Genomic DNA, 26,186 nt, shown 5'->3' with positions numbered 1-26,186 from the left:
TTACCACAGGTGAACTCCAATGAAGTTGCAGAAACATCTCAAGGATGATTAATGGATGCAGCTGGGCTCAATTTCGAGTCTCATAGCAAAGGGTCTGTATACTTATGTATATAAGGTATTTCTGTATATAACGTTTTTATACATTTGCAAAAATGTCAAAAAGCCTGTTTTCGCTTATTCACTATGGGGTATTGTGTGTAGATTACTGAGCATTTTGTTTTTATTTAATCCATTTTAGAATAACGCTGTAACGTAGCAAAATGTGGAAAACGTCAAGGGGCCTGAATACTATCCGAAGGCACTGTACAGCTGGAATTCTTAATGATGAAACAGTCATGTCCATTTGCAATATTTCAACAACAAGAAGTTACTGCAAACACTGTTTTTTCCCCCACTTGGACATCATTGCACACGCGATAGAAGAGCACAATATGTACTGCAATTTAATTTATCATGTTAATACATTTTTTAAACTAAATTACACTCCTCAACCTGCCAACCAAAAAATAAAAACAGCGGTGGGGCAGCCAGGGACGACGTTTCCCCTACTCCAGACTCCATCTTTAAGATGTATTCTTGACATTGTCTGACTGTTTGACAAGGGACCAGGGTCATCCCAAATTCAACCATGAACAATGACATAGCCTCTATCACTCAAATCTAATGTATTTCTAAGGGTGTATGCAGTCAAATTATTGGATGATATCTTGGTAGCACTGTTTAAATGTGACTCTTTCTGCCATGAATCATCCAATAGAAAGTAGACCTAGCTGTGGGTGTGACAGGGGGGTTAAAGAGTAACATGGCGATCATGACTGACCTCCCCAGCCCCGGCATTGAGCACAGCGTTGATAAATGACATGATGGCTGTCTTCAGGTTGACCTCGTCTCTGTAGCGCCCCGTACTTCTGTCTAGCTCATTCAGTAACGTCTGCATGGGTTACAGGGACAGTTCTCAGTTAGGTGCATGGGTTGAATGGACAATTATTCAGTTATATTCATTACAATACATAAACAACTCAGGGCTCCCGAGTGGTGCAGCGGTCTAAGGCACAGCTTCTCACTGCTAGAGGCGTCACTACAGACCCGGGTTCAATTCCCGGCTGTATAACAACCGGCCGTGATTGGGAGTCGCACAATTGGCGCACAATTGGCTCAGCGTCGTCCGGGTTTGCCAGAGTAGGCCTTCATTGTAAATAAGAATTTGTTCTTAACTTGACTAGTTAAATAAAGGTTAAATAAAATAAATAAATAAACAACGAAATTGATCTGCAAGAATTGCAGTGGTGGGTAAACTACAATCTGTTCCACCGGTCAATTAAATGTTAAATGTTAAATTAAATGATTTTAAGGTCCAATTGAAATAAAATAACTGCCCTTTTTATGACCAAATCAGCCCTTAAAAAATTTGCACTATCTGTCCTGATGTGGCCCTTGGGCCAAGAAGTTTGCCCACCCCTGGATTACAGGGACAATTTCCTTGCAACTCTTCTAAGCATGGTTAAAAATACATATTAACTCTTGGGGATGACCTAAAAAGTGTGTGTCATTTACTTCTGATAAGCTTTAGGAGTACCCTAGCACTTGGTGGACTATACCTGAAAGCGGGTCCTCTCGGCGGCATACTTCTGGTAGTGGGCCATCGCCTGCAGCACCTTCTTGTGGCCATCGGGCACCAGGCACACTGCGCCCAGGATCTCCAGCACGGCCACTTTGGTCTTGACGTTGTCCTGCCGCAAGCTCTGGGAGATGGTATTGATGCTCTGCGGGTGGGCCAGCACGTGAGCTCGACCCTGCGAGTTGTTCATCAGGGCCTTGATGCAGCCGATGACCGAGGTGTGCACGCGGCTCTCCGACGTCTCATAGTCCATGCTCCGCAGGAAATTGAGCAGGCAGGTGAGGCCCTCGAGCTCAATGAAGCGTGTCACAAACCTGGGAGGTGGAGGGGTGAGGCGTGAGGATGTCAGTCAAAAAAGGTTAAAAGGTCAACAATGGAAGACAAAGAATAAACAAACCCTGGAAACTATGGTCTGCTTCACACATTGACTTTTATGAAATCTCATTCACCTTGACAAATATCTCTGTGTTTAACTGAAACCCAAAATGTGTCTGGCCTAAGTTGTTTGTTTGAGGCTTTAGGATAACAAAAGGAGTTCAAAAGGTGTAGTAAAATGGGTAAAAAGTAGTACCAAGCGTAAAACGTATCATGCACATCAGATTTACTGAACTGTACTGAATTGAAACACAGGTAAACCAAAGGGTCAGTGGTCGAGGAACTGAACACTGAACATATACTGAACAAAAATATAAATGCAACAATTTCAAAGATTTTACTGAGTTACAGTTCATAAGGAAATCAGTCAATTAAAATTAATTCCTCAGGCCCTAATCCTTGGATTTCACATGGGTGGGCCTGCGAGGGCATAGTCCCACTCACTGGTGAGCCAGGCTCAGCCAATCAGAATAAGTTTTCCCCCCACAAAAAGGCCTTATTACAGACATAAATACTTTTCAGTTTCATCAGCTGTCCGGGTGGCTGGTCTCAGACGATCCCGCAGGTCAAGAAGCCAGATGTGGAGGTCCAGGCTGGCGTGGTTACACATGGTCTGCAGTTGTGAGGCCGGTTGGACCTACTGACAAATTCTCTAAAACGACGTTGGAGGTCGGCTTGTGGTAGAGATATTAACATTCAATTATCTTGCACCAGCTCCTGTGGACATTCTTGCAGTCAGCATGCCAATTGCACGCTCCCTCAAAACATCTGTAGCATTGTGTTGTGTGACAAAACTGCACATTTTAGAGTGGCCTTTTATTGTCCTCAGCAGAAGCTCCAACTGTCTAATGATAATGCTGTTTAATCAGCTTCTTGATATGCCACACCTGTCAGGTGGATAGATTACCTTGGAAAAGGAGAAACGAACTGACCGGCATGTAAACAAATTTGTGCATAACATTTGAGAGAAATAAGATTTTTGTTTGTATGGAACATTTCTGGGATTTTTTATTTCAGCTCATGAAACCAACACCTTACATGTTGTGCTTATATTTTTGTTCAGTATAGATACACAAAGGCACCCCTCGCTACGCTACCTACCCCCATTAACCAGCTGTAGTAAGGGATCCCACATGAAACTGTAAACCATAAAACTCATACCACCCACATTCATCTTAGAACTTTCCTAATGACAGACTTTATTAAACAGGGCTAATGAAGGGTCAATCACCTCATTAACCCCTTCCTCTTGCAGAACTGCAAGCCTATCTGATCACCTACAATACACAAGCATGAAGGGCATTATATCAAGTCGGCCAATTTTATGTTCCCATCACACAGATTCTTTCCCTGATCAAGTTCATAAATCATGTAAATCGATAGAGTTCATAACAAACGTAAGTCTGTTTTCTGTTCAGACAGACAAAGAGAGGGAAAAAGTGAAAGAAAGAGAGTGAGGGGGTAGGTCTTATTTATAAATCACTGAAAGAAGACTTAAGAAAATGTAAGAAACATCAAAACAGACAGAGCAAGAGAGTCAGCAATATTAAGAGAGAGAGAGAAAGAAGGCGAAAAAAAAGAAGCAGAGGAAGATTTACAGTCAGTCATTGTAACAGATTGTTTTGACACTGTCAGACGAGCTGAGTCCAAGTTCCATCCCCTCCCACCGCTTTCTTGGCAAGAGCGGGAGTGGAAAAAACACACCCCATCCTTCAAAGCGCATAAATCACGCCATTATTATCCTATACATCTGAAGCCAGGCTACCCTCCCGCTAACTCAATCCCAGATTTTGAGAGCGCACACGGTTCACCTGGCAATGCACTTGCAACCCTCAGATCCCCAGGAACACATGGGTAAGGTCATAAATACTGTACACCAGTGTTGGGTTCGAGACCATCTAAAGCGAGACTGATTCAAGACCAAGACCAGTGCAAATTGAGTCCGAGTCAAGACCAAGCCCGGGAGGGGGGTGCACACACTGCAAAGGCCGAGTGCCCATACAGCACATTCACAAAGACATGCGCACGCACACACACAGGTAGAACAGACTCCCTTGACATGCAATGTGCTTCTCGTTTCAGCACTAACATTACTCTGTGTCACATTGCAAATTGAAGTTGATCTCTCTACCTAAAGGTGTAACATCGCCAGCTCAATGTTGGCAGATGTTATTACGAAGGTGGGTGTCTTGGTGTCACACGTGGCTACTCACCTGTGCTCTGTCACACACAACAGCACATACGCAGACAAGCATGCATATACACGTACACACACAGGCGCACACACACACATACTCTTTGCGCTCCATGAATTCCTACTCCTTACAAAGGACATCCAACGATGCCTAATTCTCAACAGTGAAAACAGTCCCCCCTCCACATACCAACATCATCCAACCATTCACAAATGTTCTCATTCCATCATTTTTTTTTCTCTCTCCTCCTTTTCATTCCCTCTCCTTTCTCTCCTCTTTTAGGTCAAAAGAGTTCATCTTAACAAAGGAAATAGAGGAACTAACAGTACAGTTAGAAAGCAATAAAAACTGTAAAAGAGGCACAGAATAAAAAAATGGAGGAACTTATTCAAGAAAGATCAAGTGTAATATATTATACAAAATAAAGTGAACTGGATGGAATATGTAAGCAAACTGGAAAGAATATGCAGAAATAATTTACAGAAACTTGTTACAAATGCCAGTCATCCATGATTCAACAAACAATATTTTGAAAAAGGAAGCAAAGTACTTTAAGCAAATGTTTTCATTTGTCTTCTCCATATCTACTAACTGAAGTTCATTTTAAGGATTTGTTTTCTATTAATAGTGTAAAATTAACAGCTCTACAGTCAGACTCATGTGAAGGCCTAATTAAAGAGGGACTTCTAGACGCAATTAAAGCCTTCAAGTCCGGGAAAACTCCAGAGCTGGATGGTATATCAGTTGAGGTACAGTGCATTCGGAAAGTATTCAGACCCCTTGACTTTTCCACGTCTTGCTACGTTACAGTTTTATTCTAAAACTGATTAAATAGGTTTCCCCTCATAAATCGACACACAATACCCCATAATGACAAAGCAAAAACAGTTAAGAAATGTTTGCAAATGTATTTAAAAAAATAATACATACACTACCATTCAAAAGTTTGTGATCACTTAGAAATGTCCTTGTCTTTGAAAGTCCATTAAAATAACATCAAATTGATCAGAAATACAGTGTAGACACAGAATTATGTTCTTTGGAATATCTACATAGGTGTACAGGGGCCCATTATCAGCAAACATCACTATTGTGTTACAATGGTACGTTGTGTTAGCGAATCCAAGTTTATCATTTTAATAGGCTAATTGATTATTAGAAAACCCTTTTGCAATTATATTAGCACAGCTGAAAACTGTCATTCTGATTAAAGACAGAGTTCCTTTGTCCAGTGTCTGTGTTCTTTTGCCCATCTTAATATTAGATTTTTATGGGCAAGTCTGAGACATGGCTTTTTCTTTGCAACTCTGCCGAAAAGGCCAGCATCATGGAGTCGCCTCTTCACTGTTGACGTTGAGACTGGTGTTATGCGGGTACTATTTAATGAAGCTGCCAGTTGAGGACTTGTGAGGCATTTGTTTCTCAAACTAGACACTCTAATGTACTTGTCCTCTTGCTCAGTTGTGCACCGGGGCCTCCCACTCCTCTTTCTATTCTGGTTAGAGCCAGAATAGATCATGTGATACACTACCATTCAAAGGTTTGGGACCACTTAGGACATTTCTAAGTGGTCCCAAACTTTTGAATGGTAGTGTATACTGAGATCATGTGACAGATCATGTGACACAGATTGCACACAGGTGGACTTTAACTAATTATGTGACTTCTGAAGGTAATTGGTTGCACCAGATCTTATTTAGGGGCTTCATAGCAAAGGGGGTGAATGCATATGCATGCACCACTTTTCCATTTTCTTTTTTTAAACAAGTAATTTTTTTCATTTCACTTCACCAATTTGGACTATTTTGTCTGTCTATTACATGAAATCCAAATAAAAATCCATTTAAATTACAGGTTGTAATGCAACAAAATAGGAAAAACGCCAAGGGGGATGAATACTTTTGCAAGGCACTGTACAGTGGGGCAAAAAGCAAGGCACTTGAAAGCCACAACATGTCAAAGTCAACATATAATATACATTGGGCTCCCGACTGGCGCAGTGGTCTAACACACTGCAGTAACTGGTTCGAATCCAGGCTGCATCACATCCAGCCATGATTAAGAGTCCCTTAGGTCGGTGCACAATTGGCCCAGCATCTTCCGGGTTTGGCCGGGGTAGGCGGCATTGTAAATAAGAATTTATATTGACTTGCCTTGTGTGTATAAGTGTTCCTCCTACTCTACATAATATATGTTTATAGATGTGTTGTTTATGATGTTTTGCTAAAATAAAAGGTTCAATAAAATAAGTAATAAACTTGAGTTCTTACGGATAAAAAAAAAACTTCAATAGTGGTGAAGACTGACTTCAAAGAGACCACTTCAAGTCCTCCATCCTCCACTTAGTCTGACTGCTGCTCTCTCTGGCTCCACAACAAACTCCCGCCCGACCATCTAGAGGTGTGAATACCCAGCCAGTCTACAAGTCACAAATCGTGAGGGACACCTGGGTGACATCATACTAAATGTCATGTAGCTTGCTCTTTCTTTTTTATTTCACCTTCATTTAACCAGGTAGGGCAGTTGAGAACAAGTTCTCATTTAAAACTGTGACCTGGCCAAGATGAAGCAAAGCAGTGCAACAAAAAACAACACGGAGTTACACATAAACAAACGTACAGTCAATAACACAAAAGAAATGTAGAAGAGTAGGGAGGAAGGCAATAAATAGGCCCTAGAGACGAATATAATTACAATTTAGCATTAATATTGGATTGCAGATGATGATGTGCAAGTAGAGATACTGGGGTGCAAAAGAGCAAGAGGGTAAGTCATAATATGGGGATGAGGTAGTTGGGTGTGCTTTTTACAGATTTGCTGTGTACAGGTTTTGATCGGTAAACTGCTCAGACAGCTGACGCTTAAAGTTAGAGAGGGAGATACAAGTCTCCAACTTCAGAGATTTTTGCAATTCGTCCCAGTCATTGGCAGCAGAGAACTGGAAGGAAAGGCGGCCAAAGCAAGTGTTGGCTTTGGGGATGAACAGTGCAATATACGTGCTGGAACGTGTGCTATGGGTGGGTGTTGCTATGGTGACCAGTGAACTGAGATAAGGCTGGGCTTTACCTAGCAAAGACTTCTAGACGACCTGGAGCCAGTGGGTTTGGCGAAGGATATGTAGTGAGGGCTAGCCAACGAGAGCATTCAGGTCGCCATGGTGGGTAATATATTTGGCTTTGGTGATAAAACCGATGGCACTGTGATAGACTACATCCAGTTTGCTGAGTAGAGTGTTGGGGGTTATTTTGTACATGACATTGCCGAAGTCAAGGATCGGTAGGATAGTCAGTTTTACGAGGGTAAGTTTGGCTGCATGAGTGAAGGAGGCTTTGTTGCGTAATAGGAAGCAGATTCTAGATTTAATTTTGGATTGGAGTTGCTTAATGTGAGCCTGGAAGGAGAGTTTACAGTCTAACCAGACACCTAGGTATTTGTAGTTGTCCACATATTCTAAGTCAAAACCGTCCAGAGTAGTGAAGCAAGTTGGGTGGGAGGGTGCGCTCAGCAATCGGTTGAAGAGCATGCACTTAGTTTTACTAGCATTTAAAGCAGTTGGAGGCCACGGAAGGAGGTGATGTATGGCATCCGGACAACAGGCCCTCTGATTTGACATACTGAACTCGATTCTTGAAGTTATCAGTCTGAAACTTTGCACATACACTGTTGCCCTCTTGTGGACACCATCTAAACTACATCCAGCTTCCTAGCTGAATGTGTGGCTATACTTTTTAATGTCAAAGATGATGCAACAAAAATAAAAATAGAAAACATTTGTTTTTTTCTTTGTATTACCTTTTTACCAGATCTATTGTGTTATGTTCTCCTACATTCATTTCACATTTCCACAAACTTCAAAGTGTTTCCTTTCAAATGATATCAAGAATATGCATATCGTTGCTTCTGGTCCTGAGCTACAGGCAGTTAGATTTGGGTATGTCATTTTAGGCAGAAACTGAAAAGAGCCTGATCCTTAACCTGTTAAGAGGTTTTAATAACTTTTATCAACTATAACTACAGTACCTTCAGAAAGTACTCACACCTCTTGACTTTTTCCACATGTTGTTATGTTACAGCAATCATTTGAAATGGATAGATTTTTTTTCATGGGCCTACACACAATAATGTCAAAGTAGAATTCAGTTTTTCAACATTTTCATTTATTTCCACTATTTTAAAATGAAAAGCTGAAATGTCTAGAGTGAATAACTATTCAACAACTTTGTTATGGCAAGCCTAAATAAATTCAGGAGTAACAATGTGCTTAACAAGTAATATATTACGTTGCATGGACTCACTCTGTGTGAAATAAGTGTTTAACAGCATTTTGTTATGAATACCTCATCTCTGTACCCCACACATTCAATTATCTGTAAGGTCCCTCAGTCGAGCAGTGAATTTCATACAAAGACCAGGGAGGTTTTCCAATGCCTCGCAAAGAAGAGCACCTATTGGTAGAGTGGTAAACATAAAAAAGCTGACACTGAATATCTCTTTGAGCATGGTGAAGTTATTCATTCAACTTTGGATCATTACAAAGATACAGGCGTCCTTCCTAGTGCTTTGAAGTGCTTTGAGAGACTAGTCAAGGACCATATCACCTCCACCCTACCTAGACCCACTCCAATTTGCTTACCGCCCAAATAGGTCCACAGACGATGCAATCTCAACCACACTGCACACTGCCCTAACCCATCTGGACAAGAGGAATACCTATGTAAGAATGCTGTTCATCAAATTTAAAATGTATTTGTCACATACACATGGTTAGCAGATGTTAATGCGAGTGTAGCGAAATGCTTGTGCTTCTAGTTCCGACAATGCAGTAATAACCAACGAGTAATCTAACCTAAGAATTCCACAACTACTACCTTATACACACAAGTTTAAAGGGATAAAGAATATGTACATAAAGATATATGAATGAGTGATCATACAGAACGGCATAGGCAAGATGCAGTAGATGGTATAGAGTACAGTATATACATATGAGATGAGTAATGTAGGATATATAAACATAAAGTGGCATAGTTTAAAGTGGCTAGTGATACATTTTTCAGATCAATTTCCATCATTAAAGTGGCTGTAGTTGAGTCAGTATGTTGGCAGCAGCCACTCAATGTTAGTGGTGGCTGTTTAACAGTCTGGCCTTGAGATAGAAGCTGTTCAGTCTCTCGGTCCCAGCTTTGATGCACCTGTACTGACCTCGCCTTCTGGATGATAGCAGGGTGAACATGCAGTTGCTCGGGTGGTTGTTGTCCTTGATGATCTTTATGGCCTTCCTGTGACATCAGGTGGTGTGGGTGTCCTGGAGGGCAGGTAGTTTGCCCCCGGTGATGCGTTGGGAAGAACTCACTACCCTCTGGAGAGCCTTACGGTTATGGGCGGAGCAGTTGCCGTACCAGGCGGTGATACAGCCCCGACAGGATGCTCTCGATTGTGCATCTGTAGAAGTTTGTGAGTGCTTTTGGTGACAAGCCGAATTTCTTCAGCCTCCTGAGATTGAAGAGGCGCTGTTGAGCCTTCTTCACAACGCTGTCTGTGTGGGTGGACCAATTCAGTTTGTCCGTGATGTGTACGCCGAGGAACTTAAAACTTACTACCCTCTCCACTACTGTCCCATCGATGTGGATAGGGGGGTGCTCCCTCTGCTGTTTCCTGAAGTCCACAATCATCTCCTTAGTTTTGTTGACGTTGAGTGTGAGGTTATTTTCCTGAGGGCCCTCACCTCCTCAAGTACCCAGTTGCACAGGGTGGGTCGGGGTCGAGACCCAGGGTCTCGAGCTTGATGACGAGTTTGGAGGGTACTATGGTGTTAAATGCTGAGCTGTAGTCGATGAACAGCATTCTTACATAGGTATTCCTCTTGTCCAGATGGGCTAGGGCAGTGTGCAGTGTGGTTGCGTCGTCTGTGGACCTATTGGGGCGGTAAGCAAATTGGAGTGGGTCTAGGGTGTCAGGTAGGGTGGAGGTGATATGGTCCTTGACTTGTCTCTCAAAGCACTTCATGATGACGGAAGTGAGTGCTACGGGGCGGTAGTCGTTTAGCTCAGTTACCTTAGCTTTCTTGGGAACAGGAACAATGGTGGACCTCTTGAAGCATGTGGGAACAGCAGACTGGGATAAAGATTGATTGAATATGTTCGTAAACACACCAGCCAGCTGGTCTGCGCATGCTCTGAGGACACGGCTGGGGATGCTGTCTGGGCCTGCAGCCTTGCGAGGGTTAACACGTTTAAATGTTTTACTCACGTCGGCTGCAGTGTAGGAGAGCCCACTGTATTGTCCTCAAAGCGAGCAAAAACGTTATTTAGTCTGTCTGGGAGCAAGACATCCTGGTCCGCGACGGGGCTGGTTTTCTATTTGTAATCCGTGATTGACTGTAGACCCTGCCACATGCCTCTTGTGTCTGAGCCGTTGAATTCCGACTCTACTTTGTCTCTATACTGACACTTAGCTTGTTTGATTGCCTTGAGGAGGGAATAGCTACACTGTTTGTATTTGGTCATGTTTCCGGTCACCTTGCCCTGGTTAAAAGCAGAGGTTCGCATTTTTGATGGCGCGAATGTTTTAATAGTTGCTGTGGGTACGACATCGCCGATGCACTTTATGATGAACTCGCTCACCGAATCAGCGTATTCGTCAATGTTGTTGTTGGACACAATGCGGAACATATCCCAATCCACGTGATCGATTTTAATTGCTATATTGTATTTACTTTGCCACCATGGCCTTTTTTTGCCTTTACCTCCCTTATCTCAACTCATTTGCTCACATCGTATATAGACTTTTTTATACTGTATTATTGACTGTATGTTTGTTTTACTCCATGTGTAACTCTGTGTCGTATGTGTCAAACTGCTTTGCTTTATCTTGGCCAGGTCGCAATTGTAAATGAGAACTTGTTCTCAACTTGCCTACCTGGTTAAATAAAGGTGAAATAAAAAAAATAAAAAAAATCGAAGCAGTCTTGAAGCGTGGAATCAGATTGGTCGGACCAGCGGTGAACAGACCTGAGCACGGGAGCTTCTTGTTTTAGTTTCTTTCTGTAGGTTGGAAGCAACAAAATGGAGTCTTGGTCAGCTATTCCGAAAGGAGGGCGGGGGAGGGCCTTATATGCGTTGCGGAAGTTAGAATAACAATGATCCAGGGTTTTACCAGCCCTGGTAGCACAATCGATATGCTGATTGAAGTTAGGGAGTCTTGTTTTCAGATTAGCCTTGTTAAAATCCCCAGCTACAATGAATGCAGCCTCAGGATATGTGGTTTCCAGTTTACATAGAGTCAAATAAAGGTCGTCCAGGGCCATCGATGTGTCTGCTTGGGGGGGGGCTGTGATTATAATCGAAGAGAATTCAATAACCTAAAACACAAGGCCAAATCTACACTGGACTTGCTTACCAAGAAGACAGTGAATGCTCATGAGAAGCAGATTTGAATTAAATGTACTTGAAAATCTTTGACTAGACCTGAAAATTGTTGTCTAGCAATGATCAACAACAATTTGACAGAGCTTGAAGAATTTTGAAAAGAATAATGGGCAAATGTTGCACAATCCAGGTGTTTTCACTTTGTCATTATGGGTTAAGGTGTGTAAGAATTCAATTCAATTGTGTGTGGATTCAATTTAATCCTTTTTGAATTCAAGTTGTAACAACCAAATTTGGAATAGGTCAAGGGGTATGAATACTTTCTGAAGGTACTGTATACACATTTGCATAAATGTGTATAAAATAACCCACCAATAGTAACTCTTTAACCGTATAAGCTTAGAGACAACAAACCAACTTTGACCCTGGATTTCACCTGGATTTCACTTGGATTCACCTGTTCAGTCTCTGTCATGGAAAGAGCAGGTGTTCTTAATGTTAAGTATATAAATGTCCCTTACATTTGCATAAAATAACTATTGAACAGTTCAAACTAGAGACACCAAACCAACTTTCACATGTTCATGCTATCCTATCCAATGCCACACAACTACTTTCAAAGAGCGGAAGCAAGTCACACAATTTTTCTTAATTGAAAAATTACCATCTAGTTAACGAAATGCAAATGAGAAAAGTGAGAAGAGACGAACATACTAGGAGAGGAGAAGTGAGGAAGAATGAAATATAGGAATATACGGTGCATTCGGGAAATTATTCAGACCCCTTTACTTTTCCCACATTTTGTTACGTTATTTTATTCTAAAATGGATTATATAAAACATTTTGCTCATCAATCTACACAGTACCCCATAAAGACAAATTGAAAATAGTTTAGAAAATTTTGCAAATGTATAAAAAAAAAAATCAAAAATGAAATACCTTATTTACATAAGTATTCAGACCCTTTGCTATGAGACTCAAAATTGAGTTCAGGTGCATCCTGTTACCATTGATCATCCTTGAGATGTTTCTACAACTTGATTGGAGTCCACCTGTGGTAAGTTCAATTGATTGGACATGATTTGGAAAGGCAAACACCTGTTTATATAAGGTCCCACAGTTGACAGTGCATGTCAGAGCAAAAACCAAACAACCTAGAGCTAGCCGCCCGGCCAAACTGAGCAATCATGGGAGAAGGGCCTTGGTCAGGGAGGTGACCAAGAACCCAATGGCCACTCTGACAGAGCTCTATAAGTACTCTGTGTGGAGATGGGAGAACTTTCCAGAAGGACAACCATCTCTGCTGCACTCCACTAATTAGGCCTTTATGTTAGAGTGGCCAGACAGAAACCACTCCTCAGTAAAAGGCACATGACAGTCTGCTTGGAGTTTGCCAAAAGGCACCTAAATGACTCTCAGACCATGAGAAACACGATTCTCTGGTCTGTTGAAACCAAGATTGAACTCTTTGGCTTGAATGCCAAGAGTCACTTCTGGAAAAAACCTGGCACGATCCCTATGGTGAAGCATGGTGGTGGCAGCATGTTTTTCCGCGGCAGGGACTGGGAGACTAGTCAGGATCGAGGGAAAGATGAATGGAGCAAAGTACAGAGAGATCCTTGATGAAAACCTGCTCCAGAGCGCTCTGGGGCGAAGGTTCACCTTCCAACAGGACAACAACCCTAAGCACACAGCCAAGAAAACGCAGGAGTGGCTTCGGTACAAGTCTCTGAATGTCCTTGACTGGCCTAGCCAGAGCTCAGACTTTAACCTGATCGAACATCTCTGGAGAGATCTGAAAATAGCTGTACAGCAACGCTCTCCATCTAACCTGACAGAGCGTGAGAGGATCTGCAGAGAAGAATGGGAGAAACTCCCCAAATACAGGTGTGCCAAGCTTATAGCGTCATACCCAAGAAGACTTGAGGCTGTAATAGCTGCCAAAGGTGCTTCAACAAATGTACTTAGTAAAGGGTTTGAATACTTATGTTAATGTACTATTTCCATTTTAGAATTTTTATACATTTGCAAACATTTCTAAAAACCTGTTTTTGCTTTGTCATTATGGGGTATTGTGTGTAGACTGATGTGGGATAAAAATTTGGAAAAAGTCAAGCCGTCTAAATACTTTCTGAATGCACTGTAGGTACTTTGGAGAGTAACAGTGGAAAACAGAACAATGTACTCACTCCAACATAATTGGTATTGTGAACGTTATGGAGTAGATCGATAATGTCATATAGCTAATGACAAGATTAATCAGGTAAATACGTTTTTCTGGTGGTTTGTCTTTTTTTAACCCTGTTTGAAGTTGCACTAGAAATTAAACAAAGGGAATACAGCCAGCTTCTTGTAATGTCCAAATGTGAGGCTAAAACAATCCTATGCAAATAATTCATTCTTTGTGGAAATTCATATTATAGGGAATCTTAGCCTACATTTATGCATTCCTCATCCTGCTCACAAATAACTTTCATACTTCTTGCCTCCTTAACATCCTCATAAGTATTAGCGCTGTGGTTCTGTATAATGTTACTTTGTTCTACAAAATGAAAGACTACAAGCCAAAGGTGGTCAGGCGCAATAAGGCTAGCGCTAATCACCCTGTCCACTTCAACATGATACACATGCACACACACAAACCCAGACGTGACCCAGACACCGTGGTCCTCGTGGGAATCTGTTACTCCACACTTAAGGCTGACGCTGCACTGGAAAAACTCAACACCCCCCATCTTGGTCCAGATCACTACATCACTTAACAGGCACAGACATGCTCCTGACAGTGGGAGATGTAATATTGTCTGGGCTGTCTAAACCTCTTCACATGTTTCTGTGTGGTTGATCAATGAGATCTCAAAGCTGCTGCTGAATGTGTCAAACAGAGGAGAGGGGAATTGCCTTGTCTAATAAAGAGTGCAACAGCTTTTCTGGTGATAAATGATCCCATATACACTATATACTGTAATAATGAAGTGTATAGACCTACCTTGTGACACAGTGCTCTCTTACGGAGAGATTTAACTTGACCATAGAGTGTGAGTAACAAGAGTGTCATCCTGAGGTAGATAGGTGAAAGATGAGGATGAACAGCTGTTAATGACAATGTTTGCCAGCTGTGGTTCAAAACCCTACCTCATTGGCTGAGTCCGAAGTGCTGTTTTCAGGTCCTCCACCACTTTGTTCCTCATCTCCATCTCCTCCTCGTCAAAGGCGAACAGGGTCTGCATCTGCACAATGACAAAACATACTCCATGACACAGCAGAAAAAAATTATGATAACAGTATTTTAAAGGAGAACCTTTGATTCTGGCTTAGTTGAAGGGAGTCTGAATGATCTTTATCATAACTTCACAATAAGGAACACAAAATCAGCTCATCATTGGAGTTCTCCAATAAGTTTGACTTTCAGTGGGTGGGGAGGGGCGACCAAGCTAGACTGTGGGCAGACCAGGGTTCAAATGCATGTGTATTTGAGTATCTGGTATTTGAAATACTTTTTCTGTGTATTTGAGTATTTCCAATTTGCACAGCCCAAACCAGGTGATTTTGTTTGAGTGAATGCCAGGTGGTCTGCCAAGTTATATTCGACAGGATTTTCGCAAGCTTGTTTCAAGTACCGTTTTCAGATGCCTGGGTTGAATGTATAAGAGTGTATTTGAGTCAGTACACTTGAGTATTTTAAAATACTTTCCAGGTGTATTTCCAGGTACATTGAAGTGCTTCACTAATTGTATTTTCAAGTGGACAATGTCTGAATACTTGCTTCGAATGTTTGTGAAAGTGGTTGATATTTTAGGAATAGTATTTGAACCCAGGACTGATTGTGTACAAAGAGAGCTCAGCATTATTATCATGAAATTAATTATATGGAGGCTGTGCGCTGTTGCTGTGTGTAAGGGATAATCAACGAGGGGCTATACATTCTATGGAAAAGAATGAACGACGTGGAAGGTGTGTTGGATGACGCGCTAACAGTGTTGGCGACTTTGACGCTATACTGAGCGAGTATTCAATTCAGACCACTCTAGCGACACATTTTCAAAAAAGCGACTAGCGACAAATCTAGCAACCTTTTCTGGTGTTATTGGAGATGCTGATGTGAAAGCACACTCTTCTCAATGAGCAGCGGGTGCGGGTACTGCCGTGGGCCATACCCCAGTACCAAAACACTCACAGGCGGCCCAGTCCTCTCGCTGCAGTCAGAGCATGTTCACCCCTCTGTGTCCAGCCTGCAAATGAATCGCGCATGTGGGAAGCCGCCGCTGGCTGATCCCGCCCTGGCTTACTTTCAGGGTGGGATGTAAATGTAAAAAATAAATAATAATAATAAAAATAAATAAAAAACGAAGTCAATTTTGCCAGTTAATTTGTAGTTCTAAACATATTTGGGGTGTTTTTTACTCACTTTTTGTCTCTCCCACGACGTTATTCCTCTCTCCTACAGAATCCATCACAATTATATGCCAAAGGCCAATTATGCAAATTTGGCGATGCCGTCATTTAGCTATGTTTAGGACATTATGGCTTTTATACCATTTACACATTTGCCAGTAGAAATGTGTTCAACATCCACTGAAGTAAGTAAGTTTTGAAGTGTCTATCTGAGAGATATGAAAAATATCTAACCCTTTTTTGGCACTAAAGTACTTCCATATATACTTCTGGTTCTGTGTAACCTACAGATGTTTCAGTCATAACATCCATCGGGCCGGCTTAGCCTTGTCCAGATGGTTCCGAGGCCCTTGCCAAGTAGTCATGTCTCTGGCTCCTGTTTCTCTAAATAAGTATGTTCATTCTCAATAGGAAGTTGGACAGAGGATTCGGAGAGAGGAGGAACTATTTGCTTGTGCAGTGAGCCAGTTCACCGTGTCAAAGCTACTAGCCAAAATGCTAACTTCCAGATACATCTGGTATTTGTGTGCTAGTGCTAACCTGTGGCCAGACACAGTACCTTACCTTTCTGCTTACCCACAGTAGAGCACACTATTTCAGGCCTAGAATCTAGCCAGCCAGACACTATGTAAATGCTAGCCAAAAACCAAATGTTTTATCATGCAATGGTCACCAACCCTGGTCCTGGAAAGCTACAGTATGTGCTGGCTCTTGTACCAATCAAGCAAAAACAATTAGTTGAAGTCTGTTTGTTAGTGCTCGGCTTGAACAAGAGACTGCACCCCCTGTAGCTCTCCAGAACTACGAAAGATGCCAGACATCTACGTTTTTATACTAGCGCTAGCCAGTCATTACACACAGATGCTAATTCTAACAATAGGCGCTAGCTCGCAAGACAACCCAACCCACACCTCCAGCTAGTCATGCAATCCCAACAGAAACCCTCTGAACTCCAAAGGAGAACTCTGAAGTACAATGTGTTAGCTACTCTCTGCACAGCAGGTTAGAGACACTTAATGTGACTTATCAGAACTGGGCGCTAGCTACCATTTTGAGTTGGTGCTTGGTGGCTATTGAATTCTCAACTTGGAGGTGGAGAAACTGTACAGCACAGGGCTCTGAAAGTGTTCTATGAATGGTGTCCGGGAGCCGGTGTAATCTCACTGGGTGGAGGACAGAAAGACAGACAGTGGGAGAGAAAATTTGTGAAGAGGGAGAGATGAAGGGGGTGAATGAAAAGTGGGGAGAGAAATGGGGGGCTCTCACAGCACTAAAGCATGTATCTTAGGGATTTCTATACAACCAAAATGGGGTTTGTTTGTGTGTTCCTCCGCTTCAGTAATAGTATTTCCAGATATCTACCATATGTACCAGGCTCAGGTAGGACACAGTTGTTCCTTACCTGAGTCAAACAAAAACAGCTGTAAATATAGCTGACATGTAAACAATGTTTGTTGCTTTGGGCATGTCTGCCAGGAAAATGATCAAAAAATGTAACGTGGAGAAAGCCCAAATATCAAATGCCATTACTTGGTTGGCCCTGTATCCTCAGCCTGAATGACACGGGACAAGTTTGCACTCTATAGCCTGCAAAAATCTGTAAACTAAATACATTCTTTAGCTGTTCGTGCCAGGTACGACACAGAAAACCGCCCCAGGGGAATATTGAAAGCACATAACCAATGCAGAAGATCTCACAGCATGCACTGACTGGGTCCCAAACGCTAGTCTGCTAGTTAAGTACTCCACTGTCAACGTAATACTTGTTAAAATCAAATCAAATTGTATTGGTCAAATGCACATGGTTAGCAGATGTTATTGCGAGTGTATCGAAATGCTTATGCATCTAGATCCGACAGTGCAGCAGTATCTAACAGGTAATATCTAACAACTCCATGACATAACCTAATATCTAACAAATTCTACAACAAAACCGAAAACACACAATATGGTAAAGGAATGGGATAAGAATATATAGGTATAAAATATACAGATGAGCAATGACAGAGTGGCTAAGATGCAATAGATAGTAAAGAATAGATAGTGAAGGATACAGTATACATTATATGGGTCAAAGACGAGAAGTGTACATTTGGTGTCCGAAGCCATTCATTTAACATAAAAAGATGAATACGTATAAATATATTGTTAAATCACTCAACTCTTCTTTTAACCCAGAAAAATTTGTATTGGAAACTATTAAATTAAGGGAGTTATTGAGCTCTAAAGCATCAAAATGTCCTTCAGTGTAACTGTCTGGGTTGAAATTCTAATGACAAAATTGTTTTTAAAATGTAGATATTCATCCTAAAAATATAAATGAACACCCATGGCATAATTGTGTTAGTGTTTGCAACAATATATAGAATAATGGGTGACATAGTGTATCTAAAAATTATTTAAAAACTTAAACTTGTATCTGGACTTTTGTGCTTCATCAATGTCATTCAGTATAACATAGGTGAAAAGCCATTTTAAAGCATATCACATGATGATAATCATGTGACAGTGTGTGACATCACAAAGAAGACCCATTGAAGACCCTCTATCAATGTGATGAGGTAAGTACAGTTGAAGTTGGAAGTTTACATACATTAAACAAAAATTTTCACAATTTGTGAAAATTCCCCGTCCTTAGGTCAGTTAGAATCACCACTTTATTTTAAGAATGGAAATGTCATTATAATAGTAGAGAGAATTATTTATTTCAGCTTTTATTTCTTTCATCACATTCCCAGTGGGTCAGAAGTTTACATACACTCAATTAGTATTTGATTGCATTGCCTTTAAATTGTTTCACTTGGGTCAACCATTTCAGGTAGCCTTCCACAAGCTTCCCACAATAAGTTGGGTGAATTGTCACCCATTCTTCCTGACAGAGCTGGTGTAACTGAGTCAGACTTGTTGGCCTTGCTCGTACATGCTTTTTCAGTTCTGCCCACAAATGTTCTATAGGATTTAGGTCAGGGCTTTGTGATGGCCACTCCGATACCTTGACTTTGTTGTCCTTAAGCCATTTTGCCACAACTTTGGAAGTATGCTTGGGGTCAGTATCCATTTGGAAGACCCATTGCGACCCACTATCCTACCGATCCTCGACTTCGGCGATGTCATTTACAAAATAGCCTCCAACATTCTACTCAGCAAACTGGATGCAGTCTACCACAGTGCCATCCGTTTTGTCACCAAAGCCCCAAACACCCACCACTGCAACCTGTATGCTCTTGTTTGCTGGCCCTCGCTACATATTAGTCGCCAGACCTACTGGCTCCAGGTCATCTATAAGTCTTTGCTAGGTAGAGCTCCGCCTTATCTGAGCTCACTGGTCACTATAATAACATCCATCCGTAGCATGCGCTCCAGCAGGTATATCTCACTGGTCAACCCCACAGCCAACACCTCGTTTGGCCGCCTTTCCTTCCAGTTATCTGCTGCCAATGACTGGAATGAATTTCAATTATTGCTGAAGTTGGAGACATATCTCCCTCACTAACTTTAAGCATCAGCTATCTGAGCAGCTTACCGATGTGTAAATAGCCCATCCAACTACCTACCTCATCCCCATATTGTTTTTATTTACTTTTTTTGTTATTTTGCGCACCAGGATTTATACTTGCACATCTATCACTCCAGTGTTCATTTGATAAATTGTAATTACTTCGCTACTATTGCCCTATCTATTACCTTAACTCCTTACTCCATTTGCACACACTGTATATAGATTTTTCTATTGTGTTATTGATTGTACTTTTGTTTATTCCATGTGTAAATCTGTGTTGTTTTTTGTTGAACTGCTTTGCTTTATCTTGAACAGGTTGCAGTTGTAAATGAGAACTTGTTCTCAACTGTCCGACCTGGTTAAATAAAGGTGAAATAAAAACATAAAATAAAAAAGTATTGAGATGTTGCTTAAATAAATCTACATAAATTCCCTCCTCATGAAGCCATCTATTTTGTGAAGTGCACCAGTCCCTCCTGCAGCAAAGCACCCCCACAACATGATGCTACCACTCCTGTGCTTCACGGTTGGGATGGTGTTCTTCGGCTTGTAAGCGTCTCAAAACATAACGATGGTCATTATGGCCAAACAGTTCTATCTTTGTTTCATCAGACCAGAGGACATTTCTCCAAAAAGTAAGATCTTTGTCCCCATGCGGTTTTGGAGCAGTGGCTTCTTCCTTGCTGAGTGGCCTTTCAGGTTATGTCGATATAGGACTCATTTTACTGTGGATATAGATAATTCTGAACCGGTTTCCTCCAGCATCTTCAAGAGGTCCTTTGCTGTTGTTCCGGGATTAATTTGCCCTTTTCGCACCAAAGTGAGTTCATCTCTAGGAGACAAAACGCGTCTCCTTCCTGAGCGGTATGACGGCTGCGTGGTCCCATAGTGTTTATACTTGCATACTATTGTACCACAGATGAACGTGGTACCTTCAGGTGTTTGGAACTTGCTCCCAAGGATGAACCAGACTTGTGGAGGTTTACAATTTTTTTTCTGAGGTCTTGGCTGATTTCTTTTGATTTTCCCATGATGTCAAGCAAAGGCACTGAGTTTGAAGGTTGGCCTTGACATACATACACAGGTACACCTCCAATTGACTCAAATTATGTCCATTAGCCTATCAGAAGCTTCCAAAGCCATGGCATCATTTTCTGGAATTTTCCAAGCTGTTTAAAGGCACAGTCAACTTAGTGTGTGTAAACGTCTGACCCACTGGAATTGTGATACAGTGAATTATGTGAAGTGAAATTATCTGTCTGAACAATTGTTGAAAAAAAGACTTTCCGACTTGCCAAAACTATAGTTTGTTAACATCTTTGGGATAGGGGCAGTATTTTGACATTTGGTTGAAAAGCGTGCCCAAAGTAAACTGCCTGCTACTCAGGCCCAGAAGCTAGGATATGTATATACTGGTAGATTTGGATAGATAACACTCTAAAGTTCCTAAAACTGTTCAAATAATGTCTGAGAGTATAACAGAACTGAAATGGCAGGCGAAACCCCGAGGACAAACCCCCACCCCCAAAAATAATCCTACCACTGATTTCAATGGCTGGCACTGTTATATTAGAGCGAAATCTTGCCCGAGAGCAGTTACTAGGGCTTCCACTAGATGTCAACAGTCTTTAGAAAGATTTTCAGATTTTTAAAAAAATGAGCCAGAAATTGTAGTTTTTCTAGGTGGCTCCCATTTTGTCAATAGTGTTTCCAAGCGCGTGAATGACAGCGAGTTTTGGTATTTTTCTCCGGTAAAGACAATAACGATTCTCAGTCTTAAATTTTATTGTTTATTTGCGTATTATGGTACCTAAGGTTTGATTATAACTGATGGATTGATGGACTTGTTTGGATAAATTCATTGGTAATGTTTGGATTAATTTTGTATGCACTTTGAAGGAGTGCCCCAGCTAAACTGAGTTTTTATGGATATAAAAAAAGGACCATTTGTAATGTAATTGGGACCTTTTGGAGTGCCAACAGAAGAAGATCTTCAAAGGTAAGGCATATATCATATCGCTATTTCTGACTTTCGTGTCACAACTCCCTGGTTGAAAATTATTTGTTATGCATTTGTGTGCTGGGCTCTGTCCTCAGATAATCGCATGTTTTGCTTTCGTCGTAAAGCCTTTTTGAAATCTGACACAATGGCTGGATTAACAACAAGTTAAGCTTTATTTTGATGTATTGCACTTGTGATTTCATGAAAGTTTATAGTAAGTTTATAGTAATTTAATTTGAATTTGGCGCTCTGCAATATGATTTTTTGACGCCGATACCGATTATTGGAGGGCCAAAAAAAAGCTGATTTACATACGTTTAAGAATGACACTTACAACAATACTGAATTAACAATAAACACTTATTTTAATACATATATTTTATTTATTTAGTCTGAAATAAATAATGAAACATTTTAAATAATGCAAAAACACAGTGCTGAAGAAGAAAGTAAAAGTGCAATATGTGCCGTGTAAAAAAGCGTTTAACCTCTAGTGACTCCCCATCCCGTGAACGGGACCGTTGTCATCATCTGACACTAATTAGCATAACGCAACGGACATAAATATTCCTAGAAAATATTCCTATTCATGAAAATCACAAATATATTGAGACACAGCTTAGCCTTTTGTTAATCACCCTGTCATCTCAGATTTTCAAAATATGCTTTACAGCCAAAGCTAGACAATCATTTGTGTAAGTTTATCGATAGCCTAGCATAGCATTTTGTCCAGCTAGCAGCAGGTAACTTGGTCACGGAAATAAAATAAAAGAGAGCTGCACACTCTAGGAGCTAAGATGCAATAATTGAATTACCAACGTTTTGACAGCCAAACTTGGTCACGGAAATCAGAAAAGCAATCAAATTAAATAGTTTACCTTTGATGAGCTTCAGATGTTTTCACTCACGAGACTCCCAAAAATATTATTTTTGTAGGCGAAATAGCTCCGTTTGTTCTTCACGTTTGGCTGAGAAATTGGCTGGAAATTGCAGTCACGAAAACGGCAAAAAATATTACAAATTAGATCCATAATATCGACAGAAACATGGCAAACGTTGTTTATAATCAATCCTCAAGGTGTTTTTTAAATATCTATTCGATAATATATCCATCGGGACAATTAGTTTGTCAGTAGGACCGATTGGAGTAATGGCTACCTCTGTATTTTACGCGAAAAACTCTCTGGGAGCATCAGGTGTAGATGTACAATGTAGCCGCCTACCGGTATTCTTCAACATAAATGCATAAAACTACGTCACAATGCTGTAAACACCTTCGGGAATATGGAGAAAGAGTAATCTGGTTGATAAACCCATTCACTGCTCAATAGGGACACATTGGAACGCAGCGCTTTCAAAACATGAGGCACTTCCGGATTGGATTTTTCTCAGGCTTTCGCCTGCAACATCAGTTCTGTTATACTCACAGACAATACTTTTACAGTTTTGGAAACTTTAGAGTGTTTTCTATCCTAAACTGTCAATTATATGCATATTCTAGCATCTTGTCCTGACAAAATATCCCGTTTACTACGGGAACGTTTCTTTTCCAAAAATGAAAATACTGCCCCCTAGTCACAGAAGGTTGATTTCCTTGCTCAGAAGATGAGAACATATGAAAGCTGGTGGTTCCTTTTAACATGAGTCTTCAATATTCCCAGTTAAGATGTTTTAGGTTGTAGTTATTATAGGAATTATAGGACTATTTCTCTCTATACCATTTGTATTTCATATACCTTTGACTATTGGATGGTCTTATAGGCACTATAGTATGCCAGCCTAATCTCGGGAGTTGATAGGCTTGAAGTCAAACAGCGCAATGCTTGAAGCACAGCGAAGAGCTGTTGGAAAGTGCTGTTTGATTGAATGCTTACGAGCCTGCTGCTCGCTACCACTGCTCAGTCAGACTGCTCTATCAAATCATAACCTTAATTATAACATAATAAACACACAGAAATACAAGCCTTAGGTCATTAATATCGTCAAATCAGGAAACTATAATTTCGAAAACAAAACGTTTATTCTTTCAGTGAAATACAGAACCGTTCTGTATTTTATCTATCGGGTGGCATCCCTAAGTCTAAATATTTCTGTTACATTGCACAACCTTCAATGTTATGTCATAATTATGTACAATTCTGGCAAATTAATTACCGTCTTTGTTAGGAAGAAATGGTCTTCACACAGTTTGCAACGAGCCAGGCGGCCCAAACTGCTGCATTTAGCCTGACTCTGCTTGCACAGAACACAAGAGAAGTGACACAATTTCCCTAGTTAAAATAAATTCATGTTAGCAGGCAATATTATCCAAGTATGCAGATTTTTTAAAATATATACTTGTGCATTTTGATTTTAAGAAAGGCATTGATGTTTATGGTTAGGTACACATTGGTGCAACGACAGTGCTTTTTTCGCAAATGCACGTGTTGAATCATCACCCGTTTGGCGAAATAGGCTGTGATTTGATGATAAATTAACACGCACTGCATTGACTATCAACACAGGACAAGCTAGATGAACAAGTAATATCATCATCCATGTGTAGTTAACTAGTGATGATGTTAAGATTAATTGTTTTTTATAAGATAAGTTTAATGCTAGCGAGCAATTTACCTTGGCTCCTTATTGCATTCGCGTAACAGGTGGTCAGCCTGCCACACAGTCTCCTCGGCCATGTCGATTAATTAAGCTGGGTGGATAACATTAAGTTACACTATTACACTGTATTTAATGTTTTATTGCAATGCAGTTAAGGTATAACTGATGGATTATATTAGTTAATATTACACACACACACACACACGCAAAATTATGGATTAAAAATGAATGATTCATTATATTAGTTAATAACTACAATCAACCATCTGAGTCCTTGACTCCAGAACTAGAGCAATCCCTTGAGCCACATTCTCAAACACTGGAGCAATCACTTGCTTCCTCCATTCCAGAAAAAGTGAAAACGTTATCAAAGCGTTGCAAGCAGCTGCAAAAGGAAAAATGAGAACCAAAGAATCTCAAAGGATGAATTGAAAGATATTTTCATAGAAGGCAGGAAGTTTTTGTTTAAAAAAATTAAGTTGTACCCGTGACATCAAATATGTGATATTCAAAATATATTAATGTTACTTTTTCTGGGTAGTTATATTTCTGCCAGTCTAAGCATGGATATATAACCTTGTGATTATGAAAAAATGTGCATTTAAAAAATGCAACATTTTTTTTTTTTACTAAGGTAGATTCATATGAATCACAATAAAAATGAATTATTGGCTTTATTCTTGAATTTTACTAATATAAAAGGGCATAGGTGACACTCCAATGAACATAAAAAAGCATTTTAGGGAATTGTAACTGCTATTTTATGTTTTTACTACTTTGAACTCCTTAAACATATGTGATGAGTAATGCAACATATGTAAACATTCTCAAAGTGGCATTATTAAAGTGACTAGTGTTCCATTTATTAAAGTGGCCAATGATGTTAAGTTTGTAGGTAGGCAGCCGCCTCTGTGCTTGTGGCGGATATTTTATTTTATTATTTAACCTTTATTTAACCGGGAAAAGCCCACTGAGACCCAGAGTCTCTTTATCAAGGGAGACTTGGCCAAGAAGGCAGCAACAATCAATACATTACATAATTAAAACATACAATAATACAACATGATTAAGCTTTTTTAAAAAGCATTTACACTCCTCTGTAACAGAGTCTCCCATCAATATTTTCAATTAATTTAGTGACACTAACATATATAGATGAAGCATGGAAGCACGCTTCATGATTATTCCATGCGTCTGGTGCACAAGAAGAGAAGGCAGTTTTGCCTAATACTGTGTATGTCCTGGGGACCTTAAGTAGCAACAACCTAGCAGACGTGGGTATGGTAACTGCTGGTGGTAAAAGAGACCAGACTACAGAGGTAAAGAGGGAGTTTACCCAAAAGTGTTTTGAAGATGAACACATACAAATGTATCTTTCTGTGCATATAAAGTGGGGTCCAACCTAACATTTGGTACAATGTGCAAATGGTGGGTGAGTGACTTGGCATTTGTAATAAAGCGCAAGGATGCATGATAAACAGTGTCCAGTCTCTGTAAGACAGAGGAGGTTGCATGCATATACAACAAATCACCATAATCAATTACAGAGAAAAAAAAGTGGCCTGAACAAGCTTCTTTCTAGCCATAAGCGGGAAGCAAGCCTTATTAAAAAAATAAAAACCCAATTTAAGATTTGTCACAAGATTATCCACATGCACTTTAAAGGACGACTTGTCATCCAACCAAATACCTAGGTTTTTGGTTGGATGACACTTTGTCAATGGATAAGCCACCAGATGTGACAATGCTAACGTTCTTTGGCAGAGTTCTAGCTCTGGTAAAGGTCATGAATTCATTTTTTTGTATATTCAAGACCAGTTTGAGACCATAAAGGGAGGCCTGCAGTAACTGCAAAGCAGTCTGGATCTCTTCAACAGTCTGAACCAGAGAAGGAGCACATGAATATAAAACTATCATCTGCATATTGATGTAACTTTGCTGGTTGCATCCCATTTCCCAAATCATAAAAAAATATTGAGAACACCACAGGAGCAAAAATGGAACCCTGGGGCACACCTATATTAATCTCAAGAAAGCTAGACTTGTGATTGTCAGTATATACACATTGTGTTCTGTCGGAAAGATAGTTCCTAAACCAATTTACTGCCCCTTCACTGAGACCAATGTTTCTGAGTCT

General features: G+C 40.5%; 1 protein-coding gene across 3 annotated transcripts in view; it reads right to left on the bottom strand.

Annotated features, from left to right (window-relative positions):
• Window positions 1-26,186, bottom strand: part of daam2 (dishevelled associated activator of morphogenesis 2) — a 275,857-nt gene that overhangs the window by 46,920 nt on the left and 202,751 nt on the right. For all 3 annotated transcript variants that reach the window (XM_031830538.1, XM_020489369.2, XM_031830539.1), the window contains 3 exons: window positions 14,691-14,785; window positions 1,599-1,932; window positions 821-931 (listed from right to left, as the gene is read on the bottom strand). In XM_031830538.1, the coding sequence (XP_031686398.1) occupies window positions 821-931; window positions 1,599-1,932; window positions 14,691-14,785 (540 nt within the window). The remainder of the gene's footprint in view (window positions 1-820; window positions 932-1,598; window positions 1,933-14,690; window positions 14,786-26,186) is intronic.

The sequence above is a fragment of the Oncorhynchus kisutch genome, linkage group LG8, assembly GCF_002021735.2.
Source record: "Oncorhynchus kisutch isolate 150728-3 linkage group LG8, Okis_V2, whole genome shotgun sequence".
Classification (NCBI taxonomy): Eukaryota; Metazoa; Chordata; class Actinopteri; order Salmoniformes; family Salmonidae; genus Oncorhynchus; species Oncorhynchus kisutch.
This window is presented reverse-complemented; position numbering and strand designations above follow the sequence as displayed.